This window comes from Carassius auratus, chromosome 9 (genome assembly GCF_003368295.1).
Source record: "Carassius auratus strain Wakin chromosome 9, ASM336829v1, whole genome shotgun sequence".
Lineage (NCBI taxonomy): Eukaryota > Metazoa > Chordata > Actinopteri > Cypriniformes > Cyprinidae > Carassius > Carassius auratus.
In genome coordinates, this window is record NC_039251.1 from 7,467,562 (window position 1) to 7,485,611 (window position 18,050).

General features: G+C 35.8%; 1 protein-coding gene across 1 annotated transcript in view; it reads left to right on the plus strand.

The window, feature by feature from the left end:
• The window catches only part of LOC113108259 (sodium channel protein type 1 subunit alpha-like), a 47,364-nt gene extending 39,634 nt beyond the window's left edge, over window positions 1-7,730 (plus strand). The window contains exons 21-27 of the mRNA XM_026271183.1: window positions 418-540; window positions 3,230-3,502; window positions 3,632-3,685; window positions 3,781-3,918; window positions 4,163-4,267; window positions 4,658-4,934; window positions 6,030-7,730. Coding sequence (XP_026126968.1) covers window positions 418-540; window positions 3,230-3,502; window positions 3,632-3,685; window positions 3,781-3,918; window positions 4,163-4,267; window positions 4,658-4,934; window positions 6,030-7,213 — 2,154 coding nt within the window. The 3' untranslated portion in view covers window positions 7,214-7,730. The remainder of the gene's footprint in view (window positions 1-417; window positions 541-3,229; window positions 3,503-3,631; window positions 3,686-3,780; window positions 3,919-4,162; window positions 4,268-4,657; window positions 4,935-6,029) is intronic.
• Window positions 7,731-18,050: the final 10,320 nt, after the last annotated feature.

An 18,050-nucleotide genomic window follows, 5' to 3' on the forward strand; every position in this document is an offset into this window, starting at 1 on the left:
CAGGTAAATAATTTGCATTGGCAAGTACTGTAGCTGAAATAAAAGTTATTATGTATAATAGATAAATAGTTATATATAATAAATAAATAATTCCTTCACTTATAATTCTTGACAGTGAAATGACAGGACTATTTGGCATTTAGCTCAGATTTTGTCTGCAAGTTTGCAGATATTTGCGATAAGTAGTGAGATTTGCATGAGTCTTTGATTAGTGAACTGGGGGCTAAAACAACGCAGGCAGCAGGTGCACATCAATAAAAGCACCATTATCAAGAGTGCATTGGAAATGATGGCTTTTTGTGTGTGTTATGCATGTGGGTATTGCTGTCTGATAACAGAGTGAACTAGACATTTGTACATTTAGAAGAAGAACCCGCAGAGACTGCTTTTCTCCTAATGAGCTCTGTTGATGTGTAGGTCTCTCTGATCAGCCTGGTGGCCAACGCCCTGGATTATTCAGAGCTGGGCGCCATCAAATCTCTCCGAACCCTGAGAGCCTTCCGACCGCTCCGAGCCCTCTCACGCTTTGAGGGAATGAGGGTAAAATCTCTTAATGTGGACTATTTATTCATTTACATATATAAATCATTATTTTTTAAATCTGCTTACATAGAAACGTAATGGAATTTGATCATATACATCTATATAAGGACTTCTGAAATGGATCACAAAAGTTAATCAAAGCTGTCCTAAGACAAGAACGGGTATTGTTTTGGTTTTTGATGAAAGGTTTTGATACACTTCAAATGTTGACTACTGTAGAGAGGACTCTATTCCATCAATAGCTGCATTTCCACTGTCGGGCCAGTGCAAGCCAGGGCTTAAAACGGGCCGGGTGGGGTTGGGCGGGGCTAATAGCCTCGGGCCAGTAGCACCGAGGTCAGAATAGTGCAGGGTTTCCACAGTAGTCAGGGCGTGAAGCTCCGCTTCACTAAAACACGCCCTTTACACGCCTCTCATGAACAACGTCACGCAATCCCAGCATTTCACCAACAAAGAGAAGTTATCAGAAAACTTAGAAATAAGTCACTGGAACTACTCAATCACAAAACGAACATGATAAGAGTGGCCGTTTGTTTGCATGCTTTGTTAAATATTTAAGTTCAAAAGAATCGATGTTTTACTATAGAATAAGTGACACATTGATCATAATGAATTAATGTATCCGGACTCAAAATTAGTCACACAAAATTAAATAAATAAAATAGAAATTCATTTATTTTTAACGTTTATGAAAATAGCCGAGTCCGTTTCTGTTTATTTGTAGCCACAGTAGCCTATATCCGTCACTTTAAGAATTAATGATAATCTCTCTATTTTTATAATGTAATATTAAAGTGATTTGTAATCAAACATGTAAATTGCACATAAGGCTGTTTAAAAATAAAAATGTATTATAGGCCGATAACAAGTTTTTAAAGAGATAATACGTTTCTACTCCAGATTGTAGCAATTTAAACAGTGGATGACTTGTTTTCATGATAGATATATTCAAGTATACATTAAATATTATAAAACAGGTAAAAAAATGAATATACAGTCTAAATGATGTTCAACTTGATTTCATGTTGACTTGTAGAGCGTAGAGGAAATGTGTGCCTGTTGTACAGTAGATCATGACTGTGTCTTTTCCCTCTGTCTCGTCCTTTCACTGTCCCAGCTAAAAGTGTGTCACAGCATGAGTCCCCAATAAACCTGATCAGTTAACAAGACTGACGGCAACCTCTTTACACTTTCCTCATTTTAGACAGTGCAGAAAATAAGCTGGATTTGTGTCTGATTTTCTCTAAAATGTTTTTAGAAATTGAGTAAAATTGATTAACATGAACTCGTCCTAAAAGACAATGAACAAGAACTTCTTATTGGCAGCAGGGTGCTTGAAACCATTGAAATTCAATTGTGACATAATCCTGTGTCTGGTCATCGTCAAACAGTTACAAGCTGTGAATTGCAAGCGATGTTAGGGAGCATTGACGTGCTGCTTTATGTAATGAGCTCAGGGGCGGGGGTCGATAGTGCTGTTATTGAGCAAACGCTTGTGACGTTGCAATGACTTCCCCTCACGTGGCAATCACTGATCTCTCCTCTGTTTGTATTGACAGTGTCTAGAAATGCACTGTGCTGCTGAGTGCCTTTAACATGTGCTTTCACTTCTTTTTGTGTTCGTTCATTTACAGTTAACGTTAATACTCTGGCTTCACCGTACTTCTTAAAGGTCATGCTTTTTCATGCCAAGGTTGTCAAGATTGTGCGTCATTCAGAACTGAATTGAGAGGCATCTAAATAGCATTTCGATTCCTGTAAAATAATATATGAATTATATAAATTATATTATAATAAAATACAAAATGATCATTTTATTATTTATTTATCATTTTTCATCACAGATAATCATTTTATCAGGTTAAATTCACTGTTATAGAGAGAGAAAGAGAGAGGGAGATTATGTATTCAAAATGTAATATTTTATACTGTATATGTTTTATCATTTATATTTTATATATTCGCAGCCTAATTTCTTTAAATTGCTCCAAATCAACATAGTGTGGTCACATTTCAGATTCAGATGATTTTTCAATTCTGAACTTTGCACAATCATCCAAACTATAAAACAGACAAAATAGTGAGTACACAGATCGACTTGCACCAAGAACTTTCCCTCCATTCCTGTTTCTTTTTTCCCAGCTTCCCTCGATCGTTATGGTCATTGCCGGTTATGATGTGTCCTCCTGTCATTGTTACTGCTAACCATTACGCACTCGGCAGACTCTCATTGCACTCATGTGTTTTCCTCTCTTTACCAAATGTCAACAGAATAAAATACGGATGCACTTAGTTTTACGGGTGTATCAGGCCTATAATAGAGCAGGGTGATATGGCAAAAAGTTATATACGTATGTGATATCAATATTGATGTTTTCACTCTGAAATTACCTAACAGCATGCTGCTTTTATTTCACTCAAATGAATAATCATTTCATCCAATCCACCATTATATTTAAGAAGATTCAAAATATTTAATGGAAAATACAATAAAAGTCACGTTTTGATAAACACACTAGCTAAACATGAGAAATAAACAATATTTTACCGATATAATATAATTTTACTGTTCATTTTTGAGTTGCGGCAAATTAACCATTGAATGATCTGTAAAACAAAGTGCTTCCGTGACGATTGCACATTATTCATGACGCTTTGTGAGTTTGTGATGTTTCTGTTGACGCAGGTGGTTGTGAACGCTCTTCTGGGCGCCATCCCCTCCATCATGAACGTCCTGCTGGTCTGCCTCATCTTCTGGCTCATTTTTAGCATCGTGGGCGTCAACTACTTCGCCGGGAAGTTTTACGAATGTGTAAACAAAACCTCGGGAAAGCGAATGTCTTCCACAGATATCCGTAATATAACGGAGTGTCTCGGAAACCCCGATGAACTCGAATGGAGAAATTTGAAGATTAACTTCGACAATGTAGGAAATGGATACCTGGCCCTGCTACAAGTGGTAAGCATTTGATGGTCAATAAATATGAGAGAGTTTTTTATTTAGATTTTAATATAAAATATTATTTCCCATGCAAAATAATTACACAAATCAAAAAATAAAATGTCAAGTTTTCTTCATTTTGTCAAGGCCACTTTTAAAGGGTGGATGCCCATTATGTATGCAGCGGTAGACTCTCGCAATGTAAGTCTTTTTTAATTGTCATTTCACAGCTGCTTCAGTAATATTTCATTCACAATTATGATTCACCATTCTTATAATCATGTCCATCTCTGCAGGTAGATGACCAACCAGAGTATGAGGTGAATCTGTATATGTACCTCTTTTTTGTCATCTTCATCATCCTTGGAGCTTTTTTCACATTAAATCTCTTCATTGGCGTCATCATTGACAACTTCAATCAGCAGAAGAAAAAGATAAGTATATATACTATAAGCTTGACGACAAAGCCATCTGCTTCTAATTTTGTTTAATATTTGTTTCTTTTAATGCTAGTTTCCTGCAAAAAAAAGCATTTGAAATGATTTTGACTCAGATATTTCTGAGTATATATAATAAGTGTGTGTACCCAATGGATGCTCTACAAAAATGGTTTTACAAAGTATATACAGCCAGGCCGTTTCAGTCCCAAAATGATCTTTTTGTCTCTTCTGTCTTTACTTTGGGGGTCAAGACATTTTCATGACAGAAGAGCAAAAGAAATACTACAACGCTATGAAGAAGCTAGGCTCAAAAAAACCTCAAAAACCCATTCCAAGGCCAAAAGTAAGCATTTCTTTGAAAAACATTCTTGTCATCATATCATGCCATAACTTTTCTTTTTTTTCTTCTATGAAATCCAAAATGAGGCAGAATCTCTAATCTGTTCTTTTTTCCATAAATCTAAAGTTTTTGGTTATTTTTTTCTATATATATATATATATATATATATATATATATATATATATATATATATATATATATATATATATATATATATATATATATATATATATATAGACTGCTGTTAAGATTTCCCCTATATAAATCACGACCACTTTTGTTATGAGGAATAGAGAAGCACAACAATTCTGCCTCACAGAAGATATAAAACAAAAAGGGGCTGGAATGACTTGATGTTCATCTTTTTATGTATAAATTCTCATTTGTTTTTAGAACAAGATTCAAGGATTCATCTTTGACCTCGTAACCAAACAGGCATTTGACATTTTCATTATGGTCCTTATCTCGCTCAATATGCTCATTATGATGATGGAGACGGAAGAGCAGTCAAGGAATAAACAAACGATGGGAGTGCTGTACTGGATCAATGTTGGTTTCATTGTGCTCTTCACCAGCGAATGTGTGCTAAAGATGGCCGCGCTACGACAGTACTTTTTTACCGTCGGCTGGAATGTATTCGACTTTATCGTGGTCATCCTGTCTATAGTTGGTAAGATCTGCAGTATGATGAAGAATTGACCCTTTACTAAGCAATTGTTTTAATACTCCCTCCATTTTTTGCAGTTGCGTGATCAACCAATGCAATGCATAATCAACAAAATATCTTCTTTTCTACAAACCAGCTAACATTTAACTGCAAAATAATCACAAAAAGTGCAGTACTACTTAGTTATTGACACGTTAGTGTGATAAAGAAGCATGAATGAATGACAAAATAAAGAGTGGTGTGTGCTTGATGTAAAAATTTATAATAATTAATAATAATTATGCGCAATAACCGAAAACACCCATGGTCACATGTTTGAATGGTCAAATTGGTGACCAATGTTTTGTGAACATAAATTGTTGGGGGAAAATTAAGTATGTGTCAGTCAGTATATTCTGTGCATTATGGGCCAGATTTACTAACAGCTTATGCCAGCGCAAACCATCATTAAAATAATATGTAGAGATTTACTAAAGACGCGCAGTGAAGAATTAGCACTGTAAAGGCGTGGATGCAGTTATTTTTGCACCTGACTTTACTCAATATGTATTTACACAATAGTTCCCATTGCAAAATTTATGAGAGGAGAGTATTAAAATGAATCATGCAACGTGGTTTACTGAAATTTGCGCTCGTCAATAATGACTGGTATTTGCGCCATTATTTGACTTAAACGCCCATCAGCGATGTTTTAGAATTCACTCTTTTGCTAATTTGCCCTATTTAGTAAATCTGGTCCTAGGTCTTAAAGTGACAGCAGCCTAATAAACTTGCTGCCATCTATGCACTTACTCAAATTCAGTTTTGTTTAAAAGTTATTTTGTACAAGTTTGGTAAAACACAAAATAAACAAGCCTTCAGCATAAATTTTTTTTGGACATAAGACAACTATCAAAATAATTTATATACTGTAGCGCTTGTCACAACAAGTTATTAAATCGTATTTTAAAGCAAAAAATACCTTGAAAATGTCATTTAAAAGTGATTCAGAATTTAGAAGGACACACAAAAAAAACAAGCCTATTTTATTAAATTCTGTTGGGTGAAAATCTGTCATTTTGGTTGTAAAAAAATCACTATATCCTTCTGTTGTTGCAGGCATGTTCCTGGCAGAAGTCATTAAGAAGTATTTTGTCTCACCCACCCTGTTTCGCGTCATTCGCCTCGCCCGGATCGGCCGTGTGCTACGTCTTATCCGAAGTGCCAAGGGAATACGGACCCTTCTGTTTGCTTTGATGATGTCACTTCCTGCCCTTTTCAACATCGGTCTTCTCCTCTTCCTGGTCATGTTCATCTACGCCATCTTCGGCATGTCCAACTTCGCCTACGTCAAAAAATCGGCCGGCATTGACGACATGTTCAACTTCGAGACGTTTGGCAACAGCATGTTGTGTTTGTTTCAGATCACCACCTCGGCAGGCTGGGACGGCCTTCTGGCACCAATGTTAGTTACCAATGATTCCGAATGCGACCCGAATAAAACCTTCCCCGGCAGTCAGGTTAAAGGCGACTGCGGGAACCCGCCCATCGGGATTTTCTTCTTCGTCAGCTACATCATCATATGCTTCCTGATCGTTGTGAACATGTACATCGCCGTCATCCTGGAGAACTTCAGCGTGGCCACGGAGGAGAGCGCCGACCCCTTGAGCGAAGACGACTTCGATAGGTTTTACGAGGTTTGGGAAAAGTTCGACCCGAAAGCCTCGCAGTTCATGGATTACGACAAGTTGTCAGACTTCGCCAATTCTCTGGATCCTCCTCTGCGAATCCCCAAGCCCAACCGCCTGCAGCTGATCTCCATGGATCTGCCGATGGTGAGCGGCGAACGCATCCACTGTCTGGATATCTTGTTCGCTTTCACCAAACGGGTTCTCGGGGAAGGCGGCGAGATGGACATCCTTCGCGGACAAATGGAAGAGAGGTTCATGGCCTCCAACCCCTCGAAGTCCTCTTACGAGCCCATCACCACAACCCTGCGCAGGAAGCATGAAGATATGTCTGCTGCAATCATCCAGAGAGCATATAGGAGCCACATCGTCCGACATAGTATAAAGAAGGTCCGTAATGCACACAGAGAGACCAGGCAGCAAAACGGGAAGGTCCCGAATAAAGAGTCTGTTGACGATGAAAAGTGCGATAATAACAGCGCTTGGGAAAACTCTGATGCAACGCCCGCCACGTCCTCTCCGCTGTCGTATGATAGCCTGACGCAGAATGCCACTAACAAATACAAGAAGGACAAACATGAGAAGGAAGTGGAAGACAAAGGAAACGGCGTTTAGAGTAGCATTACAACCTTGTTTACAACTTATTTGTCAGGGTCAGGTGACCTTGTCTGTTTGATGTGGATGTCTATGCCTGAGCATACTTGAACTTTGTGCCTATTCTGGAGCTGTGATTGGCATGAGTTAGGCAGTGAAGCTGCTACGTCTAACCTGTTTCACTCGCTGGCGAAAATGGCGATGGACCAAATGTTGTCGTTTTCTCTAAGTGTTGTGATCTGATCCATTTTCTTTGTGTGCTGTTCAGCAGATTTGTGTGTCGGAGATACATTCAGTGTGTTGCATTTAGAGTTGAAGTGTGTGATTCTTGTGCCACTGGTTGCACCAGACCTTAATGGCGAAATATACTAAAACAGAGTGTGTAATTAAAGCATACATGATATAGATTATATACAGTATTTATTATCATAATTCAAATTGATCAAAAGAGACAATGAAGAGATTTATAATGTATCATGTTACATTAATAACACAAAATGGCATTAACTCAGCATATTAGAGTGATTTCTGAAGGATCATGTGAATACATTTTTAAAATATATGAAAATAGAAACCAGTTATTCTAAACTGTGATAATGTTTTGCAATATCAATGGTTTTACTATTAATGGTATATATAAATCACTGTGATATATGAAATATCAGTTCATTTTACATTGCCAACAAAATAAAAATAAATATACTGTACATATTTAATATATCACCTAGAAAACAGTTGTTCCGTTTGATGCAACAACAACAACAACAACAAAAAAACAGGAAATTGGTTGTCAGTGGTTCAGAACTTGGCTAGATAACTTTACTAGTCAAACCCTAAAGGTACATGCTGTAACCACACCATTTTGGGAGCACAATAATATAGCACTAGTAAAAGATATGGGACTGTGTGTTCTTGTTGAGACGTCACGAGTTACTGTAACTGAACAGGAATATTTGGTGCTTCTGTAAGTGCAGAAATGACACACTTCCTCTTTAAATGTCATTTTTTTTTCAACAGTTTGTGTTTGTTTGGAGAATTTTGCATTTCTCTTGTTTGTTTTTAAGTGAGCGTGATTTTTTGCCAGGTTGCTTGAGACAGAGTTGATGTACTTCTTTTCTTCTATTGACTGTTGCGGTCGGTTGTCGATACACGTGTAATTATAGTTGCATGAAGGCTCACCTGTAGTCACACAAGTTTCCCACTCAGTATTTCAGAATGGCTCAGTGCCTCTCAGGTCTCTCTTCAACACGCTAGAAAGCCATTCGCACACGTGCCTTCCCTACGCAAGAGCATGCAGCAAACACTTTCATTAAAAACCTCAAGACATCCTCACATCCTGAACTGTGAAACCTGTCTGATTTCAGTCTTTTCTGTAGCTGCATCGCTGATATTGCACTTGAAACAGCTTCAAAGGAATAATTCACCCAACAGTTAAAATTGTCTGAAAATGTACACACCCTTATGCTATCCAAGGCGTACACTAGTTTCATTGGATTTGGAGAAATGTATCATTGCATCAATTGCTCACCAAGGGATGCTCTGCAGTGAATGGGTGCCGTCAGAATGAGAGTCCAAACAGCTGATAAAAACCTCACAATAATCCACAAGTAATCCACACTACTCCAATCCACCAGCTGTTTGGAGTCTCTTTCACCAAATTTGATGTAGAAACATTCTCATCTACATCTTGGATGACTTGAGGGAGAGTAAATGTTCAGCGAATTCTAATCTTTCGGGTGAACTGTTTTTAATAAATCATTTAGAGATCATCTGTTCCCATCTTCTTCACTTCTGCATCATAGCGGGATTCATCAACAGTTGTGAATCCATTTTTGTATATGAACTCTGACTGGGTCGGGTAGCTGTCTTAAGACAAAACTGCATCTTTCAGCATTCGAATCTTTGCATTTTTAAAGATTTCTCTCGTATGTGTAAATATTTTGTAGAAATATGCAATCTGTTGTATCATTTCTGTAATGCATAAATTATGGATTCTAATCTATTTAGGGAATGTGAAAGGTTTAAAGTAAAAGGTTATATGCATCACAAAAATACTAAATTATGCTAAAGTTATATGGAAAATATAATCTTTTTGATTATGTTGGAGCTAAAATGTTATTGTGAAATATGGGCATTTTATTTATATAATGCATTAATTTTTTATAAATAACACTGAGGAATTGTGTTTTGGAATTTTGTTTGCTGCGTATTACACCAAATGAAGATTCTAGTTCTGTATATTCCTCTTATCAATGTTGACATGTCTTCACAATGACTGAAGACTGACGGGATAGTGTGTATTTGTTTACATTTTTAAAGTTATGAATGTTATCATTACATTTCGTTTCATGTCAGAGACTCGTATGCTCCACATAAACACAGTTGTAAGTGTAACTGCTCCATGTGAATGTGAACTGTATTGAGAAAATGAATTCTAGATATATTATGAATTTCTATGAGATGAATATCAAAATAGCATAAGACATAAATCACTAGCTTTTATATGCATCATGCTTGTAGTCTGTGAGTTAAACTGCATGCGAGACATTGCTATGGATCAGTTCTTTAAGCTAAAAGAATAAACTCATCACATACCTCACACCTGATACATCTCTGTGTATTCACTATTGTGTTTAGTGTTTTTAGTTTCATGAATTTTGGTTTTAAAGTTCAAAGCACCTCTAGCCATTTTTACAATCCTTGACTTGAGTATGAGTCTTGAAAAGTGAAGTGTAAACTGCCGCTAAACATACATTATTTCATATAAATGCATATTATTTTACATTTTTTATCTTCCAAAGGTTTGAAATAATTATGTTTTTTACTCTTTATAAGTATGTTTGTTGTCCTGAAGACTGGAGTAATGGCTGCAAAAAAACAAAAACAAAAAAATCTGATCACAGGAATAGATTAAATTTTAAAATATATTATAGTTGAAAAGAGTTGCATTCAATTGTAATATTCCATATTATATTATATATTTGTGATCAACCAGGTTTCCAAATCCTCATGGATTAAAAATATATTGAAAACACTTAAGTCCTTGGTTAAAAAATAATAATAATAAGTTCATTTTTTCTTTTCTGTGTCACAGCTCAGACGTTTTTTCCACTATTCTGAATTTATATCTCCCAATTCTGACTTTATATCTCAAAACTGAGAAAAAAAAGTCAGAAGTGTGAGATAAAAAGTCACAGTTACTTAAAAATGTAATTTAATTATCCCTTTGAGAAAACAATCTTCCATTGAAAACGGTAATAAAATAAAAATCAAGTCTAGAAAGTCCAGACTTGATTTCCACAGTTTTTACATCAAGATTTCAAATTGGCAGCGATGGCCGTTTGCTCTTAGTAATGATTCCTCTAAATGTATTCACATTTTCAGCATCTATACGCCCTGATGTCTGTCCGTAAGCACACAGTGATGTTTCTCAGGGAGAGAGATGTTTTATGGACAGAGCTCTGGTCTCAAAGGGACTGTCGGCTCTAATTAGGAGGAGCACATTAGATCTCCCGTTACTTCAGTCCTGACCATTTCACCTCCACCACAATCAACATTAGACCTGATCCACTTCCGCAAAACACCAGTTTCTCTGCTAATGAGCTTTTATGTGAAAATGCCTCATTTTGTTGTCCTCAGAGGTTTGTGTGTGAGTGCACATATCCTCATCTAATGCTTCAGATTTGCAAAGAAGCAAATGCCATATATTGTGTTTATTCTTCATGTTATATTGTTATCACAAAATAATCGGACTAATGCTAATTGTTGTATTATTATTATTATTATCAACAATAATAATAATGTCATAATAATGATTATTAGTAGTAATATAAATCATTATTATTATACTAAAATGATATATTTGTTTAATAATTAATATAATTTAAGAATTTAAAAATTAATATTAATCTGATGTGATCCAGTAAAGAAAAAAAGAATGATAATAATAACAACAATAAGCAATAATGTCAGATTTCTATTATTATTATTATTATTACTACTACTACTACAAATGTCAGTGTTTGGGATGTTTTGGTAAAAAAATATTATTTATCATCAGATTATTATTATTATTATTATTATTATTATCATATTATTTAATTGCCAGTAAAGGCAAAAAATAATAATAAGTATTATACTTTGTTTCAGTACATTATTATTATTATTATTATTATTATTATTATTATTATTATTATTATTATTACAAATGTCAGTGTAACTAAAATAGAATTATATATTTTTCTTTGTCATCACAATATATTATTATTATTATTATTATGTAATTGGCAGTGCAGGTACAAATATATATATATATATATATATATAAATAAGAATGATACTTTTCCTTTATCAGCACATTAATAATAATAATAATAATAATAATATATAAATATTTGAAATAAATAATAAATATGTAATTTATTTATTTATTATTATTAAAAAACTACCTACATTGACATTTATATACAATTTCCATAAGATCATAATTATATGAAAAATAAATAATTCATTAAAATGTAGAAATCATTAGTGAACAAACACTGAAGAGCACATTTGGCCACAAAATACATCCGAATAGATCATCGAGAGCATTTTCATGATTCAGAAACTGCTGGCTGAATCTATTAGGACTTGATTAATAATTCATCGGAGACCTCAGATGAGCTCTTATGTGAAGATGACTCAGTCTCCAGTCTTCTTCCCTGTACAGAAGATTTTCTGGTTATTCAATAATACTCCGTCAGCGTTCTCGTTTTTCACCACACCACACCCGGTTATCATGTCATTTGTGGTGTTTATTTCTTGTTTTCCACTAATGGTCATTTTAGATCATGCAGAACAATTCAGTTAGCCTCTCATTTGAGCCCATCAGTAAGACAATAACTTAATAATTTAAGAAAACGCAATTAAGCAATTTGCCAAAACCAAGAGGTTTCCTCACGAGAGCCACAGGCCAGATGCTCAGTCATATCTGCAGAAACTAATGGCTTCAGTCAATCTGGTTAGGGTTTGTTCTAAATGTCTTATATTTATACTTCATATCTTATTCTTATATCGTATACTTTGGTTAGTCGATCATTTAAGTTTTTGCTGCGGTATGAGATTTTAAGTTTATAAAAACTTAACCTGCTCATTAAGAAAATATTTAGAATTTTGAAGTTTAAAAATCTCAGTTGGAATGTTCAGGGCTGCCTCTCATTTGCATACTGAGTTGTGATTGGTCTTTTTTCTTGTTAATTTGCATACTAAATAATCATTGGTTTGGTTTTTGAATATTCAGAATTCAGAGTTTATTATAAGCATATATATATATATATATATATATATATATATATATATATATATATATATATATATATATATATATATATATATATATATATATATATATATTAGTTATCCCTAAGGCATTTATTTGATGAAAGTTCAGTAAAAACAGTAATATTGTGAAACATTAACTATTTAAAATAAGTTTCCTAAATTAATATATTCAACTTTGTTGGCATCAGTGGAAGTGCATTAGCATGGTTTAAATCATATTTATATGACCGCCATCAGTTCGTAGCAGTGAATGAAGATGTATCATATCGATCACAAGTGCAGTATGGAGTACCTCAAGGCTCAGTTCTAGGGCCGCTACTCTTCACGCTTTATATGTTACCCTTGGGAGATATCATCAGGAAACATGGTGTTAGCTTTCACTGTTATGCTGATGATACGCAGCTCTATATTTCCTCGCAGCCCGGTGAAACACACCAATTTGAAAAACTAATGGAATGCATAGTCGATATAAAAAATTGGATGACGAGTAATTTCTTACTGCTAAATTCAGAAAAAACAGAGGTGTTAATCATAGGGCCTAAAAACTCTACTTGTAATAACCTAGAACACTGTCTAAGACTTGATGGTTGCTCTGTCAATTCTTCGTCATCAGTTAGGAACCTAGGTGTGCTACTTGATCGCAATCTTTCCTTAGAAAGCCACGTTTCTAGCATTTGTAAAACTGCATTTTTCCATCTCAAAAATATATCTAAATTACGGCCTATGCTCACAATGTCAAATGCAGAAATGTTAATCCATGCATTTATGACTTCAAGGTTAGACTACTGTAATGCTTTATTGGGTGGTTGTTCTGCACGCTTGGTAAACAAACTACAGCTAGTCCAAAATGCAGCAGCAAGAGTTCTTACTAGAACCAGGAAGTATGACCATATTAGCCCGGTCCTGTCCACACTGCACTGGCTCCCTATCAAACATCGTATAGATTTTAAAATATTGCTTATTACTTATAAAGCCCTGAATGGTTTAGCACCTCAGTATTTGAATGAGCTCCTTTTACATTATAATCCTCTACGTCCGCTACGTTCTCAAAACTCAGGCAATTTGATAATACCTAGAATATCAAAATCAACTGCGGGTGGCAGATCCTTTTCCTATTTGGCGCCTAAACTCTGGAATAACCTACCTAACATTGTTCGGGAGGCAGACACACTCTTGCAGTTTAAATCTAGATTAAAGACCCATCTCTTTAACCTGGCATACACATAACATACTAATATGCTTTTAATATCCAAATCCGTTAAAGGATTTTTAGGCTGCATTAATTAGGTAAACTGGAACCGGAACACTTCACATAACACCGTACTTTCTACATCATTAGAAGAATGGCATCTACGCTAATATTAGTCTGTTTCTCTCTTGTTCCGAGGTCACCGTGGCCACCAGATCCAGTCTGTGTCCAGATCAGAGGGTCACTGCAGTCACCCGGATCCAGTACGTATCCAGACCAGATGGTGGATCAGCACCTAGAAAGGACCTCTACTGCCCTGAAAGACAGCGGAGACCAGGACAACTAGAGCCCCAGATACAGATCCCCTGTAAAGACCTTGTCTCAGAGGAGCACCAGGACAAGACCACAGGAAACAGATGATTCTTCTGCACAATCTGACTTTGCTGCAGCCTGGAATTGAACTACTGGTTTCGTCTGGTCAGAGGAGAACTGGCCCCCCAACTGAGCCTGGTTTCTCCCAAGGTTTTTTTCTCCATTCTGTCACCGATGGAGTTTCGGTTCCTTGCCGCTGTCGCCTCTGGCTTGCTTAGTTGGGGTCACTTCATCTACAGCGATATCATTGACTTGATTGCAAATTAAAACAGACACTATTTCAACTGAACAGAGATGACATCAATGAATTCAATGATGAACTGCCTTTAACTATCATTTTGCATTATTGAGACACTGTTTTCCAAATGAATGTTGTTCAGTGCTTTGGCGCAATGTATTTTGTTTAAAGCGCTATATAAATTAAGGTGATTGATTGATTGATTGATATTTTAAAATTTAATTTATTCCAGTGATGCAAAGCTGAGTTTTTAGCATCATTTCATCTTCAGAGTCATGCAATCATTATTTACTGATTTGCTTATTATTATCAATGTTTTTAATAAATAAATAAAAATCTTTAATGAATAGAAAGTTTAAAAAGAACAGCATTTATTTGTAGTCTAAATCCTTTGTAACATTATGAAAGTCTTAACTGTCACATTTGATTAATTGAATGTGTCCTTGAACTGTATTAATTTCCTACAAAACATTTTTTATGTTAAAATCAAATTTTTACAAGATGATAAGTGTTTGAACTACACATGCATTGTGATGAGGTCATGTGACAATAATGTAGCTCGAGTCTTTTTGAAACATTCCATATTAAATTCCAAATATACTCCAATTTGATCGTTGTGTGCAACCAACTGAAAGCAGTGTGTCAAAGTGTCAAAGCATCATAACCTAAACCGACCTAAAATTAATGACTGCAAGTCTAGTTGACGCAGGCACTGTAACATTTATGACACATTCAGACAGACACAAGTACAAAAAGATCTCAGTTGCAAAGTTTAGTGCTTAATGACTAATGCTTGTCAAATCCCAGTTTGCAAAATTATATTGCTCATAATCAGTCATGCATTTATCTATCGATCCATTTAAATATCCATTTACTGATTCTCACTTATATCTTATTAAAAGTCCTATGCAACCTTTTGAGATTAAAATATTGAGAGTGTCCTTCCAGTGTGTCCTGAGGTCACCAGATGGATCGATGAGGATAACTACAGGAAAACCACAATGCAGTGAAACACATCCAGCAAATGGAGCCCAGACTTACGATAAGGTTTGAAATGTTCTTTAAGGAGCTGTTGTAAATGTGCAAGAGCACTCACCGTGCTATTGATCAGAGCCTGGGCTGTCTGGGTAATGGTGTATATTGGCCTAAACGTGTTAAAGTGCTTTTGACACTGAGGTCATAAAAGCACAACATCTTCACCAGCAGCAAAGCTTCTCCATGTTTCGGTCCACATATTTTAGGTGAATGTTGAGGCATTGCATTGAAACATTGAATGCAAAAATTTGCATTTGCTGAAGATGTACAGTATTTACCTGTATATGAATTTGTTTCTACATGTGAGCAGGTTTGGAGAAATGTAGCATTGCATCACTTGCACACCAAAGGATGCTCTGCAGTGAATGGGTGCCGTCAGAATGAGAGCCTAAACAGCTGATAAAAACATCACAATAATCCACAAGTAATACACACCACTCCAGTCCATCAGTTAATATCTTGTGCAGCAAAAAACTGCATGTTTGTAACAAATAAATCCATCGAGACACGTTTAACTTGTATTTAAACATTACTACTTTGTTCAGAGAAAGTAGTATTCCAGGTATTGCCCTTAATCTCTAACATTTGCAATAGCACAGAAAATAGACATCTTTAAATTGTTAACAAAAATAAAAAATTGTTAGCTGTGTTTGCCTCAGCAGGACATATGATTGGATAACTAGACAAACAATGACTATCCTGAGCCATCTCACCAGACGTACATAATCTCTCTGTATCATGATCCAACTTATTTTCCAGCGAGAAAGTCGTTTATTGTCTTTGAATGTGCGAGACTTCCCTTGCATTAGGTTCGGTAGGTAAATAAATACGAACAGTGTACCGTAGAGTGTTTTTATGATTATGATAAGACTTACAAAAAATAAGACGATGAAAAATGCCAGTTTGCAATATCAAGCAGCATTATGTGAGCTGTTTTGTGCATGAGGAATAACTGGACTCCTAAATCATTGCTGCGGGTTGAAGCGACCCAAATTAAGTGATATTTAGCCTCTGGAATACGAATTTTACATCCTGGGAGACATCTCCACCAAGCACGACTGGGCGAGTTTTGGACTAGTTTTGAGTAGTAATTGAGTTTTTTTCTTTTTTTTTTTGATTCTGGCAACCCTGCAACGTGCCTGTTCTTATTCATGGCATTGGCATCCTCACTTTACAGCATTTTTACACGAGTGCCTAAAACTTTGCAAGGTACTAGCTTTGCAGGCAGGTTTCTCAAAGTGTCTTGGAGACATTGCCACAGTTCTTCTGGATTCAGTCTGTCTCAGTTTGTTTTGTTTCTTCATGTTATTCCAGACTGATGATGATGATGATGAGATCAGATCTCTGTGTGGAGCATTGGCTGCTGTCAGACTCCTTGTGCAAGCAAAAACATCACTGGATTATTACAATTAATGGCAAAAATAATGTTTGGAAATTTAAACTAATACTTCCTACTGACGCACTACAGCAAAAGGTAGACATTTTGCACAGTACTGTATATAAGATGAGTATCACTATCAGACCGTCATGTGTGGACAGCGGTCTGATCATTGTGTGTTTGATGACTCCAGATGCTGATAATGATTATCTGTCAGGGTGTGTATGGAGCTGTTATCAGACAGGCCGGGACAGAATACACAGCCCTGTGTGTTTAGACTGGGACGAGGGCTGAGGACACCAGGACTGATTTACGTGATCGATGAGCTCAAACTGGGTTGTGTAACCCCCGAGTCTCTCATTAAGGCTGATGAGGATGAGAGCACATTTTCATTTCACATGCTGTGCGTACAATGTGAACTGGACAGCGGGAGTCAAGCGGACTGAATGGCCTCTGATAGGGAGTTTATGAAATACTAAAAACTATATTAACCTGTCAAACCTCTATATGTTTTGTGCCAGACATAAATCTGTAGTGTGCCCTAGGCTATTTAAAAAAAAAAAGTATATGTGTGTGTGTGTGTGTATTTAAAAAACTGTGTTTTATCACAGTTTCCACAAAAATATTAAGCAGCACAATGTTTTCAAAGTTGATAATAAGAAATGTTTTCTAAGCTGCAAATCTGAATGATTTCTTAAGGGTCATGTGACACTGAAGATGGGAGTAATGATGCTGAAAATACAGCTTTGCATCAAAGGAATAAATTAAATTAAAAAACATATTCAAATATAAAACCATATTTGAAATTGTAATAATGTTTCACAACATTTACTGCATTTGTTTAACCAAAGTATGCAGCCCTGGTGAGCAAAAGAGACTTTAGACAGAGACAATTTGCTTTAAATAAATAAATAAACAAACAAGCATCTCACCGACCCCAAACCTTTGGTCACTGTATATTTTTCTGTCTATATTTAAACTAGGCCTACATATGAATTTATAGCATGAAATTAAATTCAAGCTCTGATCAGGAGTTATGTCACCAGGTGAAACGTAGAGCAAGTTCAGAAAATTATTTGGTTCTTTTCATAAAATATTTGATTAATAAATTACATCTTTTGATGTTATAAACGCCATATGGATATGTATTAATATAAATGTATATGTTCTAAATATTAGCAACTCAAGTCTACTCGTCTCTAAGCACCGAGTAAAAACGAGGTTGTGGAGAACTGGCTGCTGTGAGACTCGAGGTTGTGGCGCCACCCTGTGGTGAGCAAGTGGAAGTGCGCCACTGTTTCACTGACTCGTCACTTCCTGGTGC